Genomic DNA, 25,143 nt, shown 5'->3' with positions numbered 1-25,143 from the left:
GATGTTGCAGATAAGACGGAAGAGAGGGCTAGCGACATCAAAGACTAATAATGAGAAAATATCCAGAAATAAATATGAAGAAAACAGATGGAAATTGTAGAAAAGTATGAAAGGAACACATAGATGTGATAGAAAGATGGAAAATTGTGTAACTGCAGTTCCAGAAGACAGAAGGTGAAAGAATGGATGTATTAAGAAATACAAGCAGAGGGGCACCTGGGTGGCTTGGTCGGTTAAGCGTCTGACTTTGGCTTAGGTCATGATCTCATGGTCCGTGAGTTCGAGCCCCGCGTCCGACTCTGTGCTGACAGCTCAGAGCCTGGAGCCTGTTTCCGATTCTGTGTCTCCCTCTCTCTCTGCCCCTTCCCTGTTCATGCTCTGTCTCAAAAATAAATAAACGTTAATTTTTTTTTAAATAAAAAAAAATACAAGCAGAAAATTTTCCAAAATTTATGACACTTATCAAGCCACAATTTCAAAAATGAGTATGAAAGCATAGTAGTATAAATACTAAGAAAAAGTACAAGCAGGCACATACAATTAAACCTCTGAAAACCAGAAGGAAAGAAACATTTTAAGCAAATAGAGGAAATCACACCAATTTCCTTCAGACAGCTAACTATAAGCTTAAAAATGTGTTTTCAATATAAATTTCTGTTAAGTTATTCATTGTTCTTTTTCTCCCCCCCCTCATTAAACTTTTGTTTTAATGGGTCTCAGAATTCCGCAACAGATTTTTGGTCAAGTTGTTTCCTTCAAATAGTACAGATTCTACAAACTAGTAACTTAAAACTGCCACACACACACACACACACACACACACACACACGCACACATGCACGCACGCGCGCACAAATGGTGCACAAAACCTTCTTTCCTTTTCACGGTTTACAATACATTGTTATCATTAACCAGTCTTCTATTTAAATTTAAAACAGCCAACTGACACTAACAGTTCTGTTCATCCACCAGTGATTAAGACCGGGTAGCAGGTATTGGAGATAATATTTATTTAGCCTTCTGAGCTTTCTGGGCAGATATGGTGACCTTGCCGGCCCCTGCGGACTTCTTGTTCACTGCTCTGATGACACCCACAGCAACTGTCCATCTCACGTGATGAACAGCACAGTGGCCCAGAAAGGGATAGTCAAAGAGGCGATCAAAACACAGAGGCTTTCTACAAACCATATGAACGATGGCAGCATCCCGAGATAGCAAGAACTTGGGCCATCTTCCAGCTTTTCTTCTAGAATGGTGATCAATCTTCTTCAGCTCAGCAAACTCCCAAGAGATGTGAGCTGGGTGACAATTCAGCACAGGTGTGTATCCAGCACTGATCTGGCCTAGAAGGGTCAGGATATTCCCTAAGCCATGAAGCCAGCTGCTTCTACTGGTGGGTCATTTTTGCTGTCACCAGTCACACTGACACGATGAACATCTTTGACACGTTTTCCTGACACAGAAGGTCACATCGTCCCCAGCAAGAGCCTCACTCAAAGCTTCATGGTGTATTTCAATAGACTTTACTTGAGTTGTGACATTGACTGGAGCAAAGGTGACCACTTTTGCCAGGTTTAAGAACACCAGCCTCAACCTGGCACACAGGGACAATACCAATACCAACCAACTCTGTAGACGTCCTGGGGGAGTAGATGCAAGGGCCTGTCAGTTGGACAAGTTGGTGGGAAAATGCAAACCAGAGCTTCAAGCAGCATGGTTCCTCTGGCATTGCCATCTTTACTAGTGACTTTCCATCCCTTGAACCAGAGCATGTTAGTTAGCACTTAGCTCTAGGACACTATTACCATTCCAACCAGAAATTGGCAAATATGCTACTATGTTGGGGTTGTAGCCAATTTTCTTAATGTAGGTGCAGACTTCCTTAAAGATTTGCTCCTATATCTTGTGGCTCTAGGGGGTCTCGGTGAAATTCATTTTGTTAACAATTGTTTCACAGTCAGTATATAAGCAAAAAGGGCATGATCATAGGTCTGCCCATTCTTGGAGAGATCTGCTTCAAATTCTCCAACACCAGCATCAATAGTCAGGATAGTAAAATCAGGGTTATAAAGCCTGTGTGTCCTGGGGCATCAGTGATAGTTACATCATACTTGCTGGTCTCGAATTTCTACAGGGAGTTATCGATGATACCATATTCACAGTCAGCTTTCAGTCTAGCCAAGACCCAGGCATACTTAAAGGAGCCCTTTCCCATTTCAGCAGCCTCCTCAAATTTTTCAGTAGATCTTTTGTCAGTCCACCACGTTTGTAAATCAGATGACTGGAAGTGGTAGACTGGCCTGACCTATATGCCCAATAATGATACTGTTGATAGGAGTCTTTTCCTTTGCCATTTTGATTCAGGTTTAGTGGTGATTTTCACACTTGTGTTCCGGTGGCGAACCCACTGAGAAAAAACGATTATTTTTTCAAGATTTTCTTATGCAATAGTTGTTTTAAGCTGTGGCTACACAATAGTGGATTAAAAAATTAACAAATTAATCATGTATCACACGAGCTTAAGATAAAAAAACATATTTGAGATGGGCATAATTTAGAATAATGCAGGAAAAAGGCTAGGGCATGACAAGAAGGTTGCTATTTAAGCAATTTGAGAAAATATTTGACAAGGAAGCCATGTAGACATCTGGGGGGGGAGAATTTTCCAGGCCAAGGAACAGCCTATTCAAAGTACATGAGAGGGAATATACTTGGTGTGTGATTAAGAGTAAGTGGTCAGGGTCAAATAAGCAAGTAGAACAAAGCATAAGAGGGGATCAATTCATGAAGGTCTTACTACACTCTATGAAGAATTTGGCTTTGGGATGCCTGGGTGGCTCAGTAAGTTGAACGTCTGACTCTTGATTTCAGCTCAGGTCATGATCTCACGGTTGGTGGGATTGAACCCCACATCGGGCTCCGCGCTGACAGTGTGAAGCCTGTTTGGGATTCTCTCTCTCTCTCCCTCTCTCTCTCTCTCTCTGCTCCTACCCCACTTGCACTTTCTGTGTGTCAAAATAAACTTTTTTTAAAAAGAATTTGGGGGCGCCTGGGTGGCTCAGTCGGTTAAGCGTCCAACTTCAGCCAGGTCACGATCTCGCAGTCCGTGAGTTCGAGCCCCACGTCGGGCTCTGGGCTGATGGCTCAGAGCCTGGAGCCTGCTTCCGATTCTGTGTCTCCCTCTCTCTCTGCCCCTCCCCCACTCATGCTCTATCTCTGTCTCAAAAATAAATAAACTGAAAAAAAAATTAAAAATAATTTGGGCTATTCACTTAAAATGAGAGGCAAAACCAATGGATAATTTTGAGACGGAGTTACAGGATCTGACTTGATGTTTTGATAAAATGACTCAGGTTGTTGAGCTACTGATAGGCTACAGAAAGTCAAGGACAGAATCTGGGAGGGTTGTTTCACGATGTATTTTCTACTACCTTCGGACTTCCAGAGTAACTGCTATGAGGTCTCCTGTCATTTGACTATCACTTCTTTAAGATAATCTGTCTCTCTTTACTGACTTTTAAAAAAGTCAGAATGACCAACATAGAAAGGAAGAAGATTACAGAATTTGTAGAAAATATGGAGCAAGTAGAACTCACACACTGCTGATGGGAAAGTAAACTGGGATGACTGTTTTAGAAAATTGGTGGTATCTATCAAAGCTGAACAGAATCATTCCCTGTAACCTAGCAGTCCTCCTCCTAAACATATACCCAAAATAGACATGTACAAGTGCTGATTAACAGACATGTACAAAAATAATCATAGCAACATAGTCCTAAATAGATCTGGACTGGAAACTGTCAAGTGCCCATCAACAACGCAATGCATACAAACATTTTGATATATTCATACAGTGGAAATAATGCAACAAGAAGAATGAAGTTTAACAGTAGGTACCAACTATGTATCTAACCAAAATAATGTTTGTCTGATTGAAATGCCTCCTTTATACACTGAGCACCTCCTACTTTCTTTTTTATACCCTAAGATGTTCCAAACTCATCTTGCTCTCTCCTTGACATGCAATCAACCATTTATTTAAGGAGCCTTGGTTATTTTATTTGAGGATGGCTTTAAAAACCAACATCAAGAAGATTGGGGTGCTCATTTGTCCCATGATGTCATTGCTTCTAAGGTCTTTTAGAGAAGTTTCTTCTCTACCTTAATTATTGTGGTTTATCAACATCTTCTTTTTCCAATGGGATTTAACCATTTAAAAATGTTCCTTTTCATTGTTAACACTTGTAGGCTTAAATAATACTTGGTCTGATAATATAACTGCTACCCCTACTTTCTTACTGTTTCTATTTGCCTAACATACATTTGACCATTCCTTAAAACTTTGCCTTTGTAAATCAATTTCAGCCTGCTTCTTGAAAGTAACATAATTGGGTCTTGTTCTTTAAACAAATGGAGTATCTTTATTTTTTTTTAGTAGGTAAGCTAAGCTCGTTCCCATTTATTGTTCTGTCGGTATGTTTGGTTTTATTTCTGTAACAAGATTATATAATTCAGGTTTGTGTTTTAATTTATGCTTCTTTATATGATTAAATCTTAACTAAAAACTATATTTTGGAAGGTTTGTATCTTTGTTCTAATTACCTTTGTATTTATACCCTGTGAATGCCCTTTAAAAATTTTTTTTAATGTTTATTTACTTTTGAGACAGAGAGAGACAAAGCACGAATGGGGGAGGGTCAGAGAGAGGGAGACACAGAATCCAAAACAGGGTCCAGGCTCTGAGCTGACGCGGGGCTCAAACTCATGAACCATGAGATAATGACCTGAGCCGAAGTTGGCCGCTTAACCAACTGAGCCACCCCAGGTCCTCATTGCCCTTTAGTTTCCAGTTTTCGTACTCCAACTTTTAATACCTGCTTTGCCTGATTTTAGGGGCATTTTTTATTTCCTATTTATTGCCTATACATGTGTCAAGGAGTATACTTTAATAGAATGTTATACATCAATTAAAAAGAATTAATGCTCTCATTCGAATTCTTTCTTTGAATCTTTTCCTCCCATTAAAAAAATGTACTATGCCACCCTATATAGAATTTGTACATTAGCAGTCCATCCCATCCCCACTTTTTATCATTAAATTTAAATTGCATATATTAAACTGCTCGGTATCTGTCCTTTTGTTGAAATTTCCCCAGGCATCTCGTTTTAGTGGAGCTCATTCGAGTTTCCCTAAGAAGGTCTCATTAGTCAAGAATCCCCTAAATTCATAGATGTTTAAAACTTTTTCCATAACCTTCTTATTTAAGGAATGTTTAACTAGATATAAAATCCTTGGTTCACACTTTCTTTTAATGATCTTTTGCATATCCTGCTCCATTACGGTCTTGCTCTGAATGTTGCTTTTAAAAAAATTGAATATCACCTTCATCCTTTTGGCCTTGTAAGCTATTTGATCTTTTTTGGCTAAAGAACTCGAATATTTTTTTTCATCTCTATCTTCAAAGTTTAATAGTTTCACGAGGATACTTCTAAGACTTAATCATTCTGAGATAATTTTCTCCTATTTGCCCTTTAATTTGTAGGTTCGGGTCTTCATTTATTTTTTTTTAAAGATACTCAAAATGGTATTTTAAAATCTTAGTTATATTATTTCTCCCCAAGGGATACCGTTCCTTTTCCTTTTCTTTTTCTCAAATGCTATGTGTTTCAAAGACAGCCAATTCACAATGCAAGAACTTAAGTTTCTTCTATGAAAATCACGCTGTGATCATTCAGAACACTTTACTTTTAAAAAGTATTTTTACTATTACAGCTGTCAGACTCTTAAGGGCAATGGTTTTAGGTTAACTTTAGATCTAGTGCCCACTCCCCTGTTCTCCCTTCGAGGGTTTCCTCCCCCATCGCCCCTCTCTCCCTCCATCCCTTTCTCTCCCCCTCTTTCTGTCTGCTCTCTTCAACACAAAGCCTTGCAGCAGGGCAGGATTAAGATATAGTGTCCACTGGGATCTAATAACTTCTCTACTTATCCCCCCCACCTTCTTTTTTATTTTAAAGTTTGAGCATGCTCCATTTTCAACTTATGAAAGCAAAAAGCATGACTTTAGTACATTCTCTGTTCTTTTTCTTGTTCTTTTTAGTTTCAGGAGGAAATATTGGGAGATACACACCTAGGTAGTTACCCTTGTGTTATCTACCTGGAGATCTTTTAAATATATTCTGTGATACAAAAGTAAATCTATATACAGTTTCATTTTTTCTCTTTCATATCAAAATGCAATCACACTATGCATAGTATTATGTATTTTTTTAAGAAAAACTCTACATTTATCTTGAAAATTTTCCCATAGCACAACTTATCATTTATCATGTATCTAATGGATATGTTGCTAAAAATTTCACATGTTGCTCAATCAAATACCTATGAGGAACAATAGGATTAGAACAGTGTCCTCAGTATCAATGGAACTTACAGCCAGAATCCTAACAATAATTACTAAGGAAAAATACTAGTACAGGTAAAGACATGGCAGATCATCAAGTAAGGGAGCACTGTTACAAATACATGATCTTAAATTGTGAAGAAAGCTCAACAGAGGGGGTGGGAAGAAGAGTTGACGCTATTGAACTGCGGGGAGACTAATGGCGACCACCCGCTAGCACTTCCAAGTCCAAGCTTGAGGCAAAGAAAGGAAGAACGTGGAGTGGATCTGCATCATGTGCTTGTTGCCTTCAGCTGACACTGTTGCATTCAACTGTTGGTGCTTGTGAGCACAAAATATTAAAATGCTGGGAAAATTCTCATATAAACCAACACGCAGTCCACCCAAAAGTGATCATCACTCCTCTAGTTTCTAATCATATAGGACTTTATTTGTATTTCATCAATAGGCTGTATTCAGTTGCATCGCACGCTCTCTCACACACAAACGAGATGCAATTTCAAAAGACTATCCTGCGTCAGCTATTTTTAACCTCATTTATAGAGGTGTCTAAGATCATGTATTTTTTAATTTTTTGACATTAAATCATTTTTGAAAGAGAGAGAGAGAGAGAGAGAGAGAGAGAGAGAGAGAGAGAGAGAAACAGAGTGTGAGCAGGGGAGGGGCAGAGAGAGGGAAACACGGAATCCAAAGCAGGCTCCAGGCTCTGAGCTGTCAGCACAGAGCCTGACGCGATGCTCGAACTCATGGACTGCGAGATCATGACCTGAGCTTAAGTCTGACACTTAACAGACTGAGGCACCCAGGTGCCCCAAGGTCTTGTATTTCTAAGGCTCTTGTGTATACTCTATTCAAGTTGGGTTTGTTTTTTTTTGTTTTTTTTGTTTTTTTTTTAATTTCTGACCCTGGGTTCAGTTTTCTTATTCCATTTGTGATGCCTCCCATCTTCTTAGATTGAATGGTTATCAAGTCCCCCATTTTTCTTTTTTTTAAGACTTATAATTTTTGTTTGAAGCTTTCCAGTGGCATTTTTATTGCAATAAAGCCCCTGTCGATTATATAATCTCCTTAAGTATTCAATGTGCAAGTATTTGTATAATCAATGTAACTATCAATAAAAACACTTTATATTCCTTTTAAGGCTACCAGCTTCCAGATTCTGCTAAAAACAAACACCAAGACAGACCTCACCATGTAACATTTTGGTTAGCAAATTTGGTTAGAGATTTTGAGTGAAACAACCAATATTTGAACTTTGGCTGTGGCGTTTACCAGCTAGGCAACTTTCAACAAATAGCTTCAGCTTTTTGATCTTCAGTTTTTACAACATGTATCGATTTTATGGGGTACATTAAGTGTGAGTAGAGATGTTGACAAGACTTCATAAATGCTGCATTTATAAATGCACTGCAGAGAAGGTATGTCCAATCGCTTAGTTATCTTCCCCTTGTCAAAACTGTTAGAGGATGTGTATCAGCAGGACTCAAAAGTTAGCTAGAAAAGAACCCTAATGACATAAATGGGATGGGTCTGACCTGAGCATTGCTAGATAAAGTACTCATTTTTTAATTTTGGCTGGTAGAGTTTGAGCCTTAGAGGAAAGGAGACCTGTCTTGAAGCACACTTACCATCTTGCAGAGAGTCAATTATAGCTGTCTTGGATGGTGACGAATGCCTTCTATTACATAGTAAAATGCGGAGTGTGAGTGAAACTAATGCATATGACACCACACTGAATGGAGGAATGTTATAAACATTGCCTATGTGCTTCCGAATCTACTGTAGAACCCAGAATTCTTTTGTTAATGTTAGCCAACCACAAACCTAAAAACCTATTTAGGAAACTGAAGACAGATCTGCAAGTCAAGGATTTCCTGAGTCAGCAACCCTCTGTCACCTCATTGGATTGTTCGTCTCCTGAGACTAACAGAGAGCTTAGTGATTTTGTTTAGTCAGCCTTGTGGTTCAAGCTTTCTTCTTTATTGGCACCCCTTCGTATGATCCTTGAACACAGGCATAAGGATTACCAAGTACTACCTAATTTTCTTTTTAAAAAGATAGTTCAATGTGAGGCTGACCTTAGTTTTGGGGATGAAGACTGAAATTTCCTACAACTTTATCATCAGCGGTAACTGCCAAATTTCACAAACCTTAACCATAATGTCTTGACCTGCTTTCACATCATTATCCGTCTGCCCAAAGGATCTTAACTAATTTTTAATTAAAAAAAAATTTTTTTTTACCATTTATTTTTGAGACAGAGAGAGACAAAGCATGAACAGGGGAGGAGCTGAGAGAGAGGGAGACACAGAATCCCAAGCAGGCTCCAGGCTCTGAGCTGCCAGCACAGAGCGCGACGCGGGGCTCAAACTCACGGACCGTGAGATCATGACCTGAGCCGAAGTCGGATGTTTAACCGACCAAGCCACCCAGGCGCCCCAGGATCTTAATTTTTGAATATTGATTTGCAAGTCAACTATTTCTCTTCATGTTTCCCACAGGAAGTTTCTGTACACCATGAATCCTAAGACTCCTATGTCATCATTTAAAGTCTAAGCTTGCAAACCTGATTTTATTGATACTCATAAACTTCTTTTCAGATGGCTGGATTACCTAGATGTGTCTGTGTCTCTTCACAAGATTTCAACACACCTATTCAATAATGTAACTGCTCTAATGTTAAGAAAAACTACTGAAATTACAGGGGTTTTATTAACACCTAGCATTTTAGATTGACTTAAACTATGTGTATTTTAATACAGTTTACTCAAATTGTATCATTTTCCAGTATACACATATTACACAGGCTTTCCTGTAAATATAGGTCTTTAAGTAGACACATCTTGAATGCTATATTAAGTCATACATTTCTTATCTTGTAAGTAGGTCAGGATACACTTGAGACATGGATTGCTAATATAGATAGGCCATTTGTACTCATCTTTCATCCATTCAACATGTTTTCTTAAGTGCTTCCCATATACAAGGCATGCTTTTTAGGCTCTGTGGATAGAACACAAGAAAATAAGTGAAGAGGGGCGCCTGGGTGGCTCAGTCGGTTAAGCACTGGAGGGGAGTTAGAGCCCCATGGCCGGCTCTGGGCTGACGGCTCAGAGCCTGGAGCCTGCTTGGGGTTCTGGGTCTCCCTCTCTTTCTGCCCCTCCCCGACTCATGCTGTCTCTCTCGCTCAAAAATAAATAAAACCCTAAAAAAATTTAAAACAAAAAGGCAACAAGTGAAGAAATTTCCAACAAACATTTTAGGAATGATGGGAGAAAGTAAGTTAACACACATGCACATACAAACACGACACAATCACACAGTCACACACCCCGCACACAAACGCATGCTATAATTAACAAAACTGGAATGGTAAGAGATGTGGATGATAGGTAACTAAAACAAAAATAGTCTTCAGGCCCCGGAAATGGAGTCCGGGGTTGCAGGGTGGTCCGCTCCTAGCATGCCAAGGTGCTCACCCCAAACCCAGTTCCTCTGCCGGCATATCTTCCCCCAAGGAGCACGACTACAGCTATGCCCCCATCCCTCATCCCCCCATCTGGTGGCCACGGAAGTGTTTGGGCAGATGTGAAAGCTCTTGCCTGGGTCTGCCCCTCACCGAGGCCTTGGGCAACGGCTGCCTAGGAGAGTCAGGAGCTGGGCGCAAGGATCTGGGAGGGCAGGAGAGGGGTGGGCCCAGCAAAGCAGGGGCCCAAACACAGTGGCAGGACCGGCCACAGAGCCCCGAGGGGGAAACGAGGACCAGCGGGTTACCATTGCCCAGACAGGGCCCGCGCCCCCCGTCCACTTACAGAATTTAAAACCAGTTTCCCCAAACCATCATGTGGTTTCCTGACCATCGACCCAGGCAGGGTCTTTGAAGCCTTTGTCTTAGAGCAAGGGAAACAAGCTGATTTTGACTAACGGGTGCTTCCTTCAGTGCTGGGAAGAAAGCCAGGAGCTGTTTTCTGTGGAATGTCACCCAGGCATCCCAAGAGATCAGAGGAAAGCTGCTTATACAGCCTGGTGCTCTCCCTGCAGTTCCTGCTGCTATCATGTGACCTCTTTGTCAGTTCCTTCTCAGAGCCACCCTGACTGGCCCCTGTCGTTTAGCCTTTTTTTTTTTTTTATTTTTATTATCCAGGTTATTACAATCCTTTCCCTCATGTTCTTCCACACTTCATCTTCCAGGCTGGCCTGGCCAACATTCTATGCCCTAACTTCATCCTCACAGCTCTGTTCTTTGTTCTCAGCATCTCCCTTCATGTCTGGGTCAGGAATTTACCCCACAAAGACTCCAACCACTTGGTCTGGACAGAGGGACTTCAAACATTGTTTGTATTCCAGAGACTAGCAGCAGGGACTCTGGGTGATCCTCGCTTCTCCCAGTACTCTTCAAGACTGCAGGAGGAGTTCACGCAAGTTCAAGGGTGGGAGGGAGGATGGCTCATGCACAGAAAGCAGCTTAACTTTCCTAGGACAGGCTCAGGACTCTTCTATTCAGCAGTCATGAAGGAAGCTCTTCCCTCTTGCAAATTCAAGTGCTTCCCAGTAGACTTCAGTGCATAACCCTCCCTGGCTTCCTCCCTCAGTTCTGCCCCTTTTCCTGCCTGCTGGCTACCCCTCTTCCTCACAGAAGGCTGTGCGACTTTATCTTTGGGAAGCTGTCACTTAGCCTAGTACAGGAGGGGCTCCTGGCACCTGCCTTCTTTGCACCAGACACTAATTAATGACTGAACGTTGCAGAGTGACATTTCTAAGCTCGTGACTGATCACACTATAGACAGTTTGATTTTATACCCAAGACACTTTTTTCCCCTTTTTATAAGGGAAGAAACGGATTTCTTTTTCCATAGAAAAATAGTTGCTCAATTGAAAAATCAGCATTAGAACTCTTAAGTTAAAGTGTTGACGCATAAACTAACACTAATTTCTAAGTCTCGTTTTTTTTAAATGTATTTTTTCTGTTAATAATTTTACAATAACGTAAAGGTAACCAAGTTTGGAGGCTAAAAAATACTCTAGATGTCTTGATTATATATATATATATATATATATATACACACACACACACACACACACACAAAGTATTTTCCCTAATTTTACCCTCCTAAATTTTATACATTTACAGAAAATTTTTGATGGTTTTAATAAATATCAATATATGTGCACACACACACACACAAGCCTATGTATGAACATATGCTTGCCCATGTTTAGGTTATATGAAAAGAAGGAACATGTTACTGTATTCATCTCATTTCTCAAAACAAAGCTTGGGTATAAGTCGTAATTCCTGATGGACACTTACTTCCTTGCAATCCCTTTTTCTTATCAGTATATCATTCGTTTCATCACCATGACCTTAGCATATTTATCAGATCCTAGTATCTTTTATAAGTGTACCATTCACCCATCTATCAAGCACCTGCGAACAAAACCAGATTCAAAATAAATTAATCTGTGTTAATTTCTGTTATTTACTAATATGTTACTAGGTTGGGGTAAATTGGTTTTCTTTGGAAAATAGTTTTGGAAAATGAATTTTAACCCAAATGACAAATGTTTTAATGCTGAAATTTCAGGTATGTGACATGTCAATCAACAAGCATTTTATCTCCTAGTAAAAATATTTATGTATCATGCTAAACAGCAGCTATTTTTGTAGGAGTTTCAAGAATATAAATATCTCACACACACACACACACACACACACACACACACACACACACACACGAAATAATGGCACTAAAAATGTAAGAAATAGCTTTCAAGTCTTCCTAACCTGAGATTCACCCCCTTGCCTTTTTAGAGATAAAAAGACTGCCTCAGAGAAGAGACTGGATTTAAAAGTCTGTTGACTTTTAATGCTGTTGAGCTCAACCAGATTTCTATTTAAAAGTACAAGTCTAAGTGCTGCTACAGGCAGATAATAGTCATTTCAAGTAAGCTTAACAATTGAGGTAATTTTCACAAATGTCACTATCATGGGGCCAAATAGACAAAAGTGTGGTTTTCTAGGACTATTTCCATCAAAAATGTAATTCTGTAACGAAAGGTAGAAAATAATGTGATAGAATTGCTTTGGGTAATATTTTATGAGAAAAACAAAAGAAGGTCACTTCTCTGGTACCCACATTATTTCATTAATTTAGATAAAATTCTCTCTGCCCTGCTATACATTTTTTTGAAGAAAATCTTGGATGGTACATATACTCAGAAAATGGCCCTAAAAGTCACTCTTTGCTGAGAAAGAAAAGTTGCATGTTACACTCTACTGTTAAGCTGGATTTAAATTTGAAAAACTAGTGCACTACCGCTGTCTCCATGACCTCCCTGAGCATCTTAGAAGCCTTGTTTCACATTTTTATGTTTTATAGATACAGGGAAAATGTTTCTCAACTCAGCTCTGAACAATATTGAAGTAAGAGTTTACAATTATCACTCAACTATTTTATACTTATACTTGGATAGATTTGTTCATAAAAGTATGTTTTCTTTTGCACGTTCTCAAAATCTAGATTAATGAAACTTGTTACTTTTCCAACGTGGTCTTTTCATTCAATACCGTATTGCAGAGTTGTAGAAAGAATGATGCATTGTCGATGTCGATCACATTCTATCGCATCCATTAATCAGTTTATTTAGCCATGTATGAGTAAACAAATCCACTTTTAGATCAACTAAATATAGAATCATTCCAATACTTCACGCAATTTATCTTACCTCACCATGAGAGATAATGTGGTGAAAAAAGAGCTACAATGATTACTATTTCGTTTTAACACCTTCTCTGATTTACACTTAAATAAGAAACGGTTTTTACTACCATTAGTACGGCTATTTTTATTTCAGCAGAGTTCAGATATAAATCCTATGTCTATAAATTGTAGGCAGGTAAATCAAAGATTTCATTTGTCTACTGGCCTCAGATTGCAATGCAGTCATAGAGTTTCCAATAGAAACGCACACTGCATGGGAGCAGAACATGATTCAGATCCGATCCAATCGGGCACTATGTTATCACTGGATACTTCAGGTATTATATAGATCAAGAGCTTAAGAATCACTTTTAAGTATAAAGAATATTTAGTATAACGTATTTTATGACTGCTTCACAGATCATACCACTAGGAGAGCATTAAAATGGGTCTGTGTGTGATGAAGCAGCATTTGCCATGAGGGAGAATCTTCTAAAGATCCTTTCTTGGAAACAGTAATCAATTTTATAATGAATTACATTTTAATGTATTTTCAGATAGGGCACTTTACCACATTTTTAGACAACTCTGTAAAATATGCAAGGTAAATATCGTTATCCAAGAAGACGAGTCTTCTTATGAAACCAGATCGGATAAATGGAAAGTGAAGCATTTTTAAAAGATACCAGATATTTTATATGTAACTCAGGGTTACTGGAATACACTCATATTCATGTTTTCCATTAGAAAAAAAATCAGGTCTGATGTTGGTGCAACATCCGATTTCATTTTAAAGCATGAGTAAGATCAGAACAAGATGGACAAGCCAAATATCCCCCCCTCTGAACCTAGCCTAGACTCTGACAATCTCTGAAAAATTATGCTTCCTAAGACAGACTGAGGACTATATTCAAACAATATTAAATACACATTTTAGTGTATACATGGTATCTCTTTAAATATACATACACATTTCTGATGAACAAAAGTCTGGTAAGATATTTAGTACTAAAATGTACTAATTACAACAGCAGGGTGATTATAGGTTTTTCTTTTTATAAACATGTGTTACATAAAAAAAGTATTCATTTACAAGTGTTTACTAACACTAGTATATAGAAGCAACTGTTTTAGGTTCTGAACGGTGAATAAGATAGTGTCTTTATCACGGACACTATAACATTAGAATAATTTCTATTTGAAAATAACGTAAATTTGTTATGATGACAATTTTGCAGTATTTTGTGCTTGAAAACGGTGATTATTTCTGCATGATGAGAACAAGAATAGTTCTTACTTCTTTTTCTGGTTGTTAAAAATGTCGTAAAATAAAGTAAGACTATTATTACAAAAAAAATCAAAAACTGCCCTAACTCCTTACATCCAACTATTTCAAAATTATGATTTACATTTTTTGTCTCTTCTAATTGTTCTCTCTGAGAAAACTCTCATTCTCAAAGTATATCTTTATTTTATTACATCCCTGTCAACCATGTTGTTTTCTCTGTTTATCAATGTTAAGTGTCTACACGATTAGTTTTTTTAACTTAAAATTCTGCCTCCTGCTATTTCCAACAAATACTATAATACAGTTACTTTCTTCCTAGAAGTTTAATTTTTCTTTAGTCAGTCACCTCCTTTCAACTTAAATTCTTTTCCTCGCATCTCTGTTCTCTCCTTGTGAATTTCTCCTTGAATTTCATGGATTTGTGTTCTATTATGAACTGAAACCCATTTTCTAAGCTATCTTCATTGTTAAATTTTTATTTCAAATCTAGTTGGTTAACACACAGTAGTATTAGTTTCAGGCATACAATGTAGTTATTCAACACTTCCATACATCACCCGGTGCTCATCATGACAAGTGCACTCCTTAATGCCCATCATCTATTTCACCCATCCCCTGCCTTCTCCCCTCTGGTAACCGTCAGTTTGTTCTCTATAGTTAAGAGTCTGTTTCTTGGTTTCCTTCTTTCTTCTTTTCCCCTTTGTTCCTTTGTTTTGTTTCTCAAATTCCACATGAGTGAAATCCTATGGTATTTGTCTGACTGACTTATTTCACTTAGCATATTACAGTCTAATTTCATGCATGTCCTTGCAAATATCAAGATTTCATTCTTTTTATGGTTGAGTAATATTCCCATTGTATATACACGTATTTACACTCACCACATATTCTTTATCCATTCAGCAGTTGATGGAGACTTGGACTATGTCCATAATTAGTCTATTAGAGATAATGCTGCTATAATGCATGTATCCCTTTGAATTAATATTTTTGTATTCTTTGGGAAAATAGCTAGTAGTTCAACTCCTGGATCCTAGGGTCGTTCTACTTTTAACTTCTTGAGGAAACTCCATACTGTTTTCCAGAGAGGCCACACCAGTTTGCACTTCTATCAACAGTGCGAGGATTCCCCTTTTCCCACATCCTCACCAACCAACACCTGCTGTGTCTTGTGCTGTTATTTTTAGCCATTCTGACACATGTGAGGTGATAGTTCATTGTAGTTTTGATTTTTATTTCTTTTTGTATTTCTTGATGATCAGTGATGATGAGCATCTTTTCATGTGCCTTCTGGCCATCTGCATGTCTTGTTTGGGAGAAGGGCTATTCATGTCTTCTGCCCATTTTTTAATTGGATTACTCATTTTGTGGGTCTAAGTTGTGTAAGTTCTTTATACATTCTGGATACTAACTGTTTATCAGGTTTGTCATGTGCAAGCATCTTCTCCCATTTCATAGGTTGTCTTTCAACTTTGTTGATTGTTTCCTTTACGGTGCAGAAGCTCTTTATTTTGATCAAGTGCTGGATAACAACATGTGCAAGAATGAAACTGGACCAATTTCTTATACCATACACAAAAATAAATTCTAAGTGGATTACAGACATAATTTGTGAGACATAAAACCTTAAAAATCCTGCAGGAGAACATAGGCAGTAACCTGACATCGGCTATAGCAACTTCTTTCTAGATATGGCCCCTGAAGCAAGGGAATTAAAAGTGAACCTAAGTTATCTTCTGATTACTGTAGGAGGTATTTTTTTCCTCAAGTATGGCCTGGCATCCTCTTTTCCGAGTGGCATTCCTTCCCATGCCACTGATATTTGTTGTTGTTTTTTGTTGACTGTTCTTTTTTTCATTTGAATAGTATGTGACCAGGGTATTTTGATTAATACCTACCTGGCAAGATATAAAGATTGTCCACTCAATGACCTCCAATATGCTGACTCATTCTCATTTTTACTCTTATGGCAGGAATGTGTGTTTATACTGAATGGTCCAAAGCTTGTCTACAATGTATTTTTTGTGAGTTTCTATTTGACTCAGTTGGGAAGCCTTATTGCCTGATTCTCTAGAAAACATAAACCTGTAATTCTCAGTATACATGTTTCTTAGTCTTTCATTTCCAAGTATTTACCCAAGACAACTATAATTCTTGGGATGCAGTTGAGTCACCCCCAACCATGGGTATTTTGGCCCAAGTACTGTTATATTGATAGTCACAGTAGCTCCAAGCACGATTAATTTAAGACCAGATCCTCAAGTGCATTTTTAAAATGGTACCATGCTATTAAAAAAAATCACTAAGGAATGCCACTTAAAACCCAGTAATTATTCCAAGACAAATACTCAAAAATCATAGTTATTTTAAGCCGAAAGAAAGTAGACATGGGAATATAAACCCAATGTACTAAAATATAAGAGTGTAACAAGCCCCCTGCTCAATGAGATCCATGGTGGATTTAACCTTTAACAGAGCATTGAGAGGAGGAAGTCACCTCCCTAAATGCTGGTCAGAGGGAAAAAGCTAAAGTTTGAACATCAAATGACTGTCTGTCTCTTGAGTAGAAGCAGGAGAAGTAAGGGTCACTAGCTGCCAAGGGACAGAACAAAGGCCTGATGGAGAGTAAGGACGTATGTGAAGGAACCAAGAGAAAGCCAACAGGGAGGAGCTTACACAATGCATCAGGCCCTCTATCCTTCAAACCTAAATGGATGATTTGGAAGATGAAATAGTCTCATTTTTATGAGAATCTTAACAATTTAAATCAGCCTTTTTAATCAAAGTATTTCACATTTTATCAAATATTGTGAAATGTAAAAACATATTACTACCCAAAAGAAAGAATACTTTGAGACCCAGAAATGTCCCACTGTTAGAATGATCAGAAATGGATTTTAAGGTAATTATTATAAGCCTGTTACAGAATTTAGACAAGAAAGCCAACAACATGAGCGAATAAATGATGCTTTTTACTAAAGAGATGGAAATTTTCAAAAGCACTGAATGGAAATTCTAGGATTGAAAAAAAATCTCACATTTGGCATTGAGATTTTTTGGAAGCGGGGAGGTGACTTTCCAGAAGACTGGAAGCAGCAGAGAAAGGATCAATGAATCACAGACACTTCAAACAAAATCTGGAAGAATTTATCTCTAGCAGAACTGCTAAATAAAATCTGTTAAAAATAATTTATTTACGTTTTATTTTTTTAATGTTTATTCATTTTTGAGAGAGAGAGAGAGAGACAGACAGACAGACAGACAGAACATGAGCAGGGGAGAGCAGAGAAAGAGGGAGACAAAGAATCCAGAGCAGACTGCAGGCTCTTAGTTGTCAGCACAGAGCCCTACACAAGGCTTGAACTCACAAACCATGAGATCACGACCTGAGCCAAAGTTGGACGCTTAACTGACTGAGCCACCCAGGCATCCCTAAAAGAATTTCTTTAGATTAAGAACAAATGATTCCATATAGAAAACTAATTCTGAAGGAATAGAAAATGCCCAGAAGAAAAATACATGGTAAATATAACCTTTAAAAAACAACAAAAAACCTCTTCATCAATTAGTAATTAGCCTCTTTTATACTCTTCCAGTCATTGATAGAAGAATTAGGCAAGAAAATAGTAAATATATATAAGATTGAAGGACTGTACCAAACAATTTGATTTAATTGATATTTATATAACATCATGCCCAATAGTGGTAAAATACACACTTCTCTCAAATGTACCACAAACATTCCATGACAAAAGCCATGTGCTGAGCCATAAAACAAGTCACAAACATTTTGTTAGATACAATTTGTACAGAATTTGTTATGAACTATGGTAATATCAAATCATAAATCACTAACTAATATGTATCAAGAAAATATCCACATGCTTCAAGATTAGAGAATATATCTGTAATAAATCATGGGTCAAAAGAAAAAAACCTCAACAAAAATAACTGATGAAAACACAATTTGTTAAAAGCTTTTTCATGAGCTATTCAATGCTTAGATTTATATATAACATTAAATTCAAGAAAGAAAAAGGAAAAGGGAGTCAAACCAATAATATAAACTTCCACATGAAGAAGCTAGTTCAAGAAAATAAACCCAAAGTCAAAGTTGTCAACATAAAAAAAAAAACCCTTCTATATAATTCAATTAATATTAAAAGAGGAACATTATATGCTAATGGCAAAAGAGACAGAAAAGGTACTTGAGAAAATTCAATATACATTCATGATAAAAACCTCTCAGCAAATTAGTAATACTATCAAATTTTCTCAACCTGATAAATTTAGTCTCAAAAACAAAATCAAAACCAAAAACTGTATGTGATATTATAATTAATGGTAAAATACAGACCATCTTACCCCATGATCAGGGAGAATACAAGGTGTTTTAGTCTTACCAGGGCAATTCAACATTGTATTGAAGATCATAGCTAGTGCAATAAGGCAGCAGTCCAGAAGACAAATTACACCTAAAAACAGTAGTAGCTAAAAAGTAGGAACCAGAATGACATTCAACAAATAAGTTATTAAGAAGACTGAGTAACAACCACAACAATCAACAATGTAAGGAAAAATAATTGAAGACTCTTCTTCTCATGTCTTCCGTATTAAACACACACACACACACACACACACACACACACACACACACACACCTCAAACCCTTAGCAGTATCAGTATTATCTAAGGTGTTCCAAAATTAAATGTACCAGCCAATCCCTGTTTTCACTGTGCCTCATCTAGTAATAGCAAACTATGGTACATATGTCGTGGTTTCTAGTTTATCTGTAGCTCTTTCTCAGAACTTTCAAAAGAGCTCAAGGTAGGTGATTCAGATTTTTGGCCTCAATTATGACCCTAAAAATAGTTCTTAACCCATTAAATAATGTACTTTGTACTCTCATTAGAATAAATTAAATACTATAATCAAAATCATTTGATAGTTGAGAGAGTAAGGAAACAATTTAAGTCAGTTTGGAGGTGTTTTATAGATTTATACATTATAGCTTTATATGGGATAATCAGATCGTTATTGGTAGCATATAAATATGAACCCCTTCTGATAAAGTTAGTAGCACCATCCTCTTTTATCCACAAAAAAAGTGAATGTTTTCCTCTGTTATAACCTTACTGTAATCATTATTTGTTTCCATGCCTCTTCTCCTAGCTCTTTGTCTGCTCCCCAGGGATACTCCTAGGGCACAGTCTCCTAGTCATCCTCAAAGGGGAGCACAGTTCCTAGCTCAATGTAAAAGTTTTGAATTGAATTAAGTTGAAGTATAAGGACAAAGTAGTCGTCAGTAGTCATCCCTAAATTCTAGATAGAGGACAACTGTTAGGATCAAACACAAGATCCTGGACCAACTGGAAAAGGCACCCACAAGGAGGATTTGGCCATCACACTGTTTAAGAAAAACCTTCAAGAACTTTGTAGTAGCCTAGTAACACAAAGCAAAAAGCAAACAAAACAGTTTGTTCAGCACAGTGAAGTATTTTGATAGCTACAACAGTAATGTTAACCTTTAATGTGACAACCTATCTGTATACGCATAATTCCATTATGCACTCTGGAGAAACATTTGGAATAAAACTATTGACTTGAATATCTAAACAGATGTCTAAGTCTGCTGTTGAAACAATGATCATTTCTGAGAAAGTCTGACCATTTTGAGATTGCCTTAAGTCCTCAAGTGGCTTAAAGATCTTCAGGCACTATTACATTTCGGATTATGAGTAATAACAACAACACATTACCTCCTCTTAGAATAGAGCAATGATACAGTAACTTGTAAATGGAATTAAGTAGCAATGGGGCAGCACTGAAGATTTATGTTAAAGTTTCAGCTAGGGATCAACATTTTTGAAACTAACAGGTAATACATTGCTTCTTAAATTCTACTGAGTCTTAATTTAGTTATTTTTAACCAGAAATATCAGTATTCAAAGCAGAGACTGTGCATTTCCAAAATTTGACATTAATTAGGCTGACGACATTTTTTCACTGACAGATTTGAACTTTTTGGGTAACCATGAAATTAAATTTCATGAATATAAAACAGACTGAAATCATTTCCTTTTCAGAGAATTAATCAATTTTATAATTCCCCTTAAAAGTTTTTAATAATAGCAACTGTCCGTCTAACAAACTTTTACTAAATAGCATTCTATAATGTAAGAACTCTGAGGTTCTTAATATGAGATACATATTATGAGTAATTTATAGGTAATGACAGTATCCAAAAAAAAAAAATCAATATAGAACACAAGATGGTCTGGGCGCCTGGATGGCTCAGCAGGTTAAGCACTGAACTTCAGTTCAGGTCACGATCTCAAGGTTCATAGGTTTGAGCCTTGCGTTGGACTCTGTGCTGGCTGCTCTGAGCCTGGAGCCTGCTTTGGATTCTGTGTCTCCCTCTCTCTGTCCCTACCCCACTCGTGCTCTGTGTCTGTCTCTGTCTCTCTGTCTCTCTGTCTCTTTCTCAAAAATAAACAAATAAAAAAAATAAACTATTTCAAAAAAGAACACAAGAAGGGCTATTCTTTACATTCCTTAATCAGGAGAAAAATGCTCATGCATGGAAATAAATACAAGTTTAGCCTTTGCATAGATTAGTACCAGTTTAACAGAAGTAAACAAAATTTAATTTTGGTAACAAGAGTCAAAGTTACGTTCATTTGTTCATTGAATAAATTAAAAAAAATAAACATCTACCGTTGTTCTTAATGCCATAGTGAGTGTGTTAATAGAAAAAAAAAAAAGTACTTGTCCTCAAATAGATTTTAATCTACATAAGGACATCAGATAACATGTAAATTTTGGAAATGAAAACAAATGAAAATAACATCAGGTGTTAGAATATACGGTGCAGAGTGAAGGAAACGCTAGTACTTTCTTTTGATCTTAAATGTCACTTATGATACCAATCAGAAAGCCAGACACAGTGATATTTTCTAAAAATCAAGGGGATGTTTGTGTTTTTTTATGACCACACATAGTCTGGTTTCTGGATGACTTATTGCCTTCTCACACCAATGAAGAATAGGTTAATAATGTCTGTATCTCTTTGAAGAGTGATTTTTTTTATTACTTGCATTGCTATTTAATTTACTAATTTAAGTATAAACCAGATAAAATTACGTAGTTAATGCATAATGAATTTCAAACAAGTTAGTGTAATAAAAAATACTAGCTGCATTATCCAAAGGTATAGATCTTTCCTTATCTTTTCTAGGAACTTGAAAATTACTTCTACAAACCTCAGTTTTCTTGACTCTAACACTTAGAGGACACACAGCATATATTTGGTCTAACTCACAACATTTTAAGGATCAGATGCTACAAGTGTGAAACTATTTTTTCAATGACAAAGGATACACAAATATTGGGTAGGTTAGAATATTTGTAGAGAAAAAATAGTTCTAATGGGGCCCTGTCTCCCCTACTGTAATATACAACTTCTTTTCTGCCACAAAACCAACTTTATTGGTAACTTACAAAAATAACATTTATTTTTTAACCTATGTTATGTGAAGTTTCCTGGATGATTGTAGCTCAGATAGTTGGTTCAATTTTTCTAGGCTCTGTTAATTTGACTGGTTTATAGGAAACTTGAATTGAGATGTCCATATGAAAATATTCCCTCTGAACTGAATTATTCCATGCAGGTATCTTAGCAATTAATTTTATAAACATGGGTCCTTTAAATTTCTCTTTGCCCAAAACGGTATCTTAAGTAGCAAAATGTTATTCATTTCACTTCTCAAACTCATCTATTATAATTTTATAAAGAAACAGTCACAGCTTCTGAGGCTCATTACAGATATTCTAGAACATTTTATTTTTTTCAGTGAGTTCCTTATTGAAAACAGTTGAACTCCTTTTTGAATTAAACTTCTTGTAGTTCTTAAGGAGATGAAATTAATAACATACAGCTTGCAGTATTAGCATTCTTTCTCAAACTTGTTCTACCAAAGTAAGTTCACTAGGTATCTTTTCTACCGCCCACTTTAACTAGGCCAACACTTTTCCTTTGCCAAAACAAAATGTGGATCACTACTTTTTCAGTCTTCTTTCACAGTAAAATTTATAAGCTCAGGCTACCAACACTCAGACACAAGTTACAATTACCAGAAGCTTAAGAGTGCCATCACTACTGAACCCGTGGACATTACAATGTTAATAAACAAATATTAACAGCTGTATGCCTACAAATTAGGTAACTCAATGAAATAAAAATTCTATGCCAGTCATAATCTAAAGAAACTCACACAAGGAGTTATATCATCTGAATAGATCTCTATTACAACAACCATATCGGGGAGCCTGGGTGGCTCAGTCGGTTAAGCATCAACCTCAGTTCAGGTCATGATCTTGCGGCTTGTGAGTTCGAGCCCTGCGTCAGGCTCTGGGCTGACATCTCAGAACCTGGAGCCTGCTTCTGATTCTGTCTCCTATCTCTCTGCTCCTCCTATTCACTCTCTCCATCTCTCTCTCAAAAATTAATAAACATTAAAAAAATTAAAAAAAAACCTTATCAATAATTAACCTTCCAAAATGAAATTACCTGTTGCAGGTGGTTTTAATAGTGAATTCTAACAAACATCTCAGGAATAATGATACAACTCTCTGTAATTTCAAAACATAGATATCTAGCAAACACTTCCTAATTCATTCTGAGGCCAATGTTACTCAAGTAACAAAACTGGAAAACAACATGACAAAAAAGGAAAAAAAAACAAACTACAAACCAGTATCCTTCATGAAAACAGATCTAAAAACCCACAACAATATATTAGTAAATAAAATTCAACTGTGTATTAAAATAATTGTATACCATGAACAAGTAGAATTGATTCCAGGTACATAAGGCTGGATCAGCATTTTAAAATTAATTACTATAATCCATCACACCAGGCTCAACATGAAAAACCTTATTAATAGGTACACAAAAAGTAGTTGGAAAGATTCAGTATCACTAATGATTAAAAAAACAAAAAATTTCCAACTAGAAACGGAGGGCAAATTAATAAACTTGATTTAAATTTAAAGAAATAAAAAACTAAAAAAAAACACTAATGTATGTAATGGCAAGAAACCAGATACTTTCCCCCTAAGAAGGCAAGAGTATCTTTCCCTACTCTTATCAAACAGTGCACTGGAAGTCCTTGCTAATGCGGTAAGGAACAGAAGTACATAAAATGTATACAAAGTGAGAAGGAAGAAACAATACATATGGCAGATCAAAGCACAGGAGACATTGCTCAATATCCTACGTCATTAGGGAATCGCATATTAAAACAACACAATACCGCTGTGCATCTAGAATGACTCAAACCCAGAACACTGACACCACCAAATGCAGAGGACAATGTGGAGCGTCAGAAATGCTCATTCACAGCTTGCAGGAAAAAATAATGGTAAAGCCACTTTCATTTAGAATACACTTTGGTAGCTTATTATGAAGTTAATCACAGTCTTATCCTATGATCCATCAGTTACACTTGTAAATATTTACCCAAGTGAGCTGAAAACTTATGTTCACACTAAAAGCTGCCCATGAATGTTACACAGCTTCATTCATAATTGTAAAATACTGGAAGCACCCAAGATGTCATGTAATTTGTGAATAGATAAACTGTGGGGCATCCTAACAGAATACCGCTCAGCAATGAAAGGAAACTATCAACTTATGAAAAAACTCTGGGAAACCCTAAATATTTATCACTAAGAAGCCTGTCTGAAAAGACTACATACTGTATCATTCCAACTTAGTGACATTCTGGAAAGACAATTATATTAAAACAGTAAAACGATAAGCGTTTGCTGGGATTTAGCGGTAAGTAGAGAGTGAAAGATGCATAGATTAAGCACAGGGATAGATTAGGAAAATAGAGTAAGCATAGATTAGGAAAATATTCTATATGATACTGTAATGATATATACGCAATATTATGCATTTAACAAAACTTTTCCAGAATATTCAACACAAAGAATTAACCCTAATGTAAACTATGTATTTTAGGAAATAATAGCCTATCAGCAATGATTCAATTTTAACAAATGTATCACACTAATGCAAGTTATTAATTATATGGGAAAGTAAATAGAGGAAACTCTGTGGAGGAAGAGGACATACAGAAAACTTGTAGTTTCTGCTTATTCTATAACCCAAAACTAATCTAAAATATAGTATATTAATTAAACAAAACAAAAACAATTTCCAGTCTTAGTTCACCATGTAAGTAACTTAAAAATTCGCACTGTGTCATAACAAATAAAAAAGCCAAACATTTGGGGCGCCTGGGTGGCTTAGTTGGTTGATCATGTGACTCTTGCTTTTGGCTCAGGTCATGATCACAACGTTAGTGGGTTTGAGCCCCCTCCTTGGGCTCTGCACTGACAGTGCTGAGCCTGCTTGGGATTCTTTGTCTCCCACTCTCTCTGCCCCTCCCCCACTCGCTCTGTTTTCTCTCTCTCTCAAAACTAAATAAGCATTAAAAAAAAAATAGCTGAACAGACTGAAAATCAGTAACTCTTCTTGGATTTAGGAAAGAAGGGAGGACACGGGGCCAACAAACCACTACCCCCACGACTGGAGAACCAAACAAGCAAACAAGGGAGTTATGACTTACCTAGTAGAGACTATAGCCGAAACCAGCGTGGAACCAAAACAAGCTAGGAAAACCCGAACTGCAACTGCTGAATTCCCGGAGGGTCAGTGCAGACAAGTCAGAGAGTTAAAACAAA

The 25,143-nt window shown here is 37.0% G+C and overlaps 1 protein-coding gene and 1 pseudogene across 1 annotated transcript in view; one reads left to right on the top strand and one right to left on the bottom strand.

Moving 5' to 3' along the window:
* Positions 1–1,008: 1,008 nt before the first annotated feature.
* Positions 1,009–10,178, bottom strand: LOC125153557 (elongation factor 1-alpha 1-like; annotated as a pseudogene).
* Positions 10,179–10,376: 198 nt separating this feature from the next.
* The window catches only part of LOC125153555 (transmembrane protein 138-like), a 29,412-nt gene continuing 14,645 nt past the window's right edge, over positions 10,377–25,143 (top strand). The window contains 1 exon segment of the mRNA XM_047836846.1: positions 10,377–10,831. Coding sequence (XP_047692802.1) covers positions 10,377–10,831 — 455 coding nt within the window.

Source organism: Prionailurus viverrinus, chromosome A2, assembly GCF_022837055.1.
Source record: "Prionailurus viverrinus isolate Anna chromosome A2, UM_Priviv_1.0, whole genome shotgun sequence".
In the NCBI taxonomy this organism is placed as follows: domain Eukaryota; kingdom Metazoa; phylum Chordata; class Mammalia; order Carnivora; family Felidae; genus Prionailurus; species Prionailurus viverrinus.
Note: the sequence above shows the minus strand (reverse complement) of the source record. Positions and strands in the feature narration are given on the sequence as shown.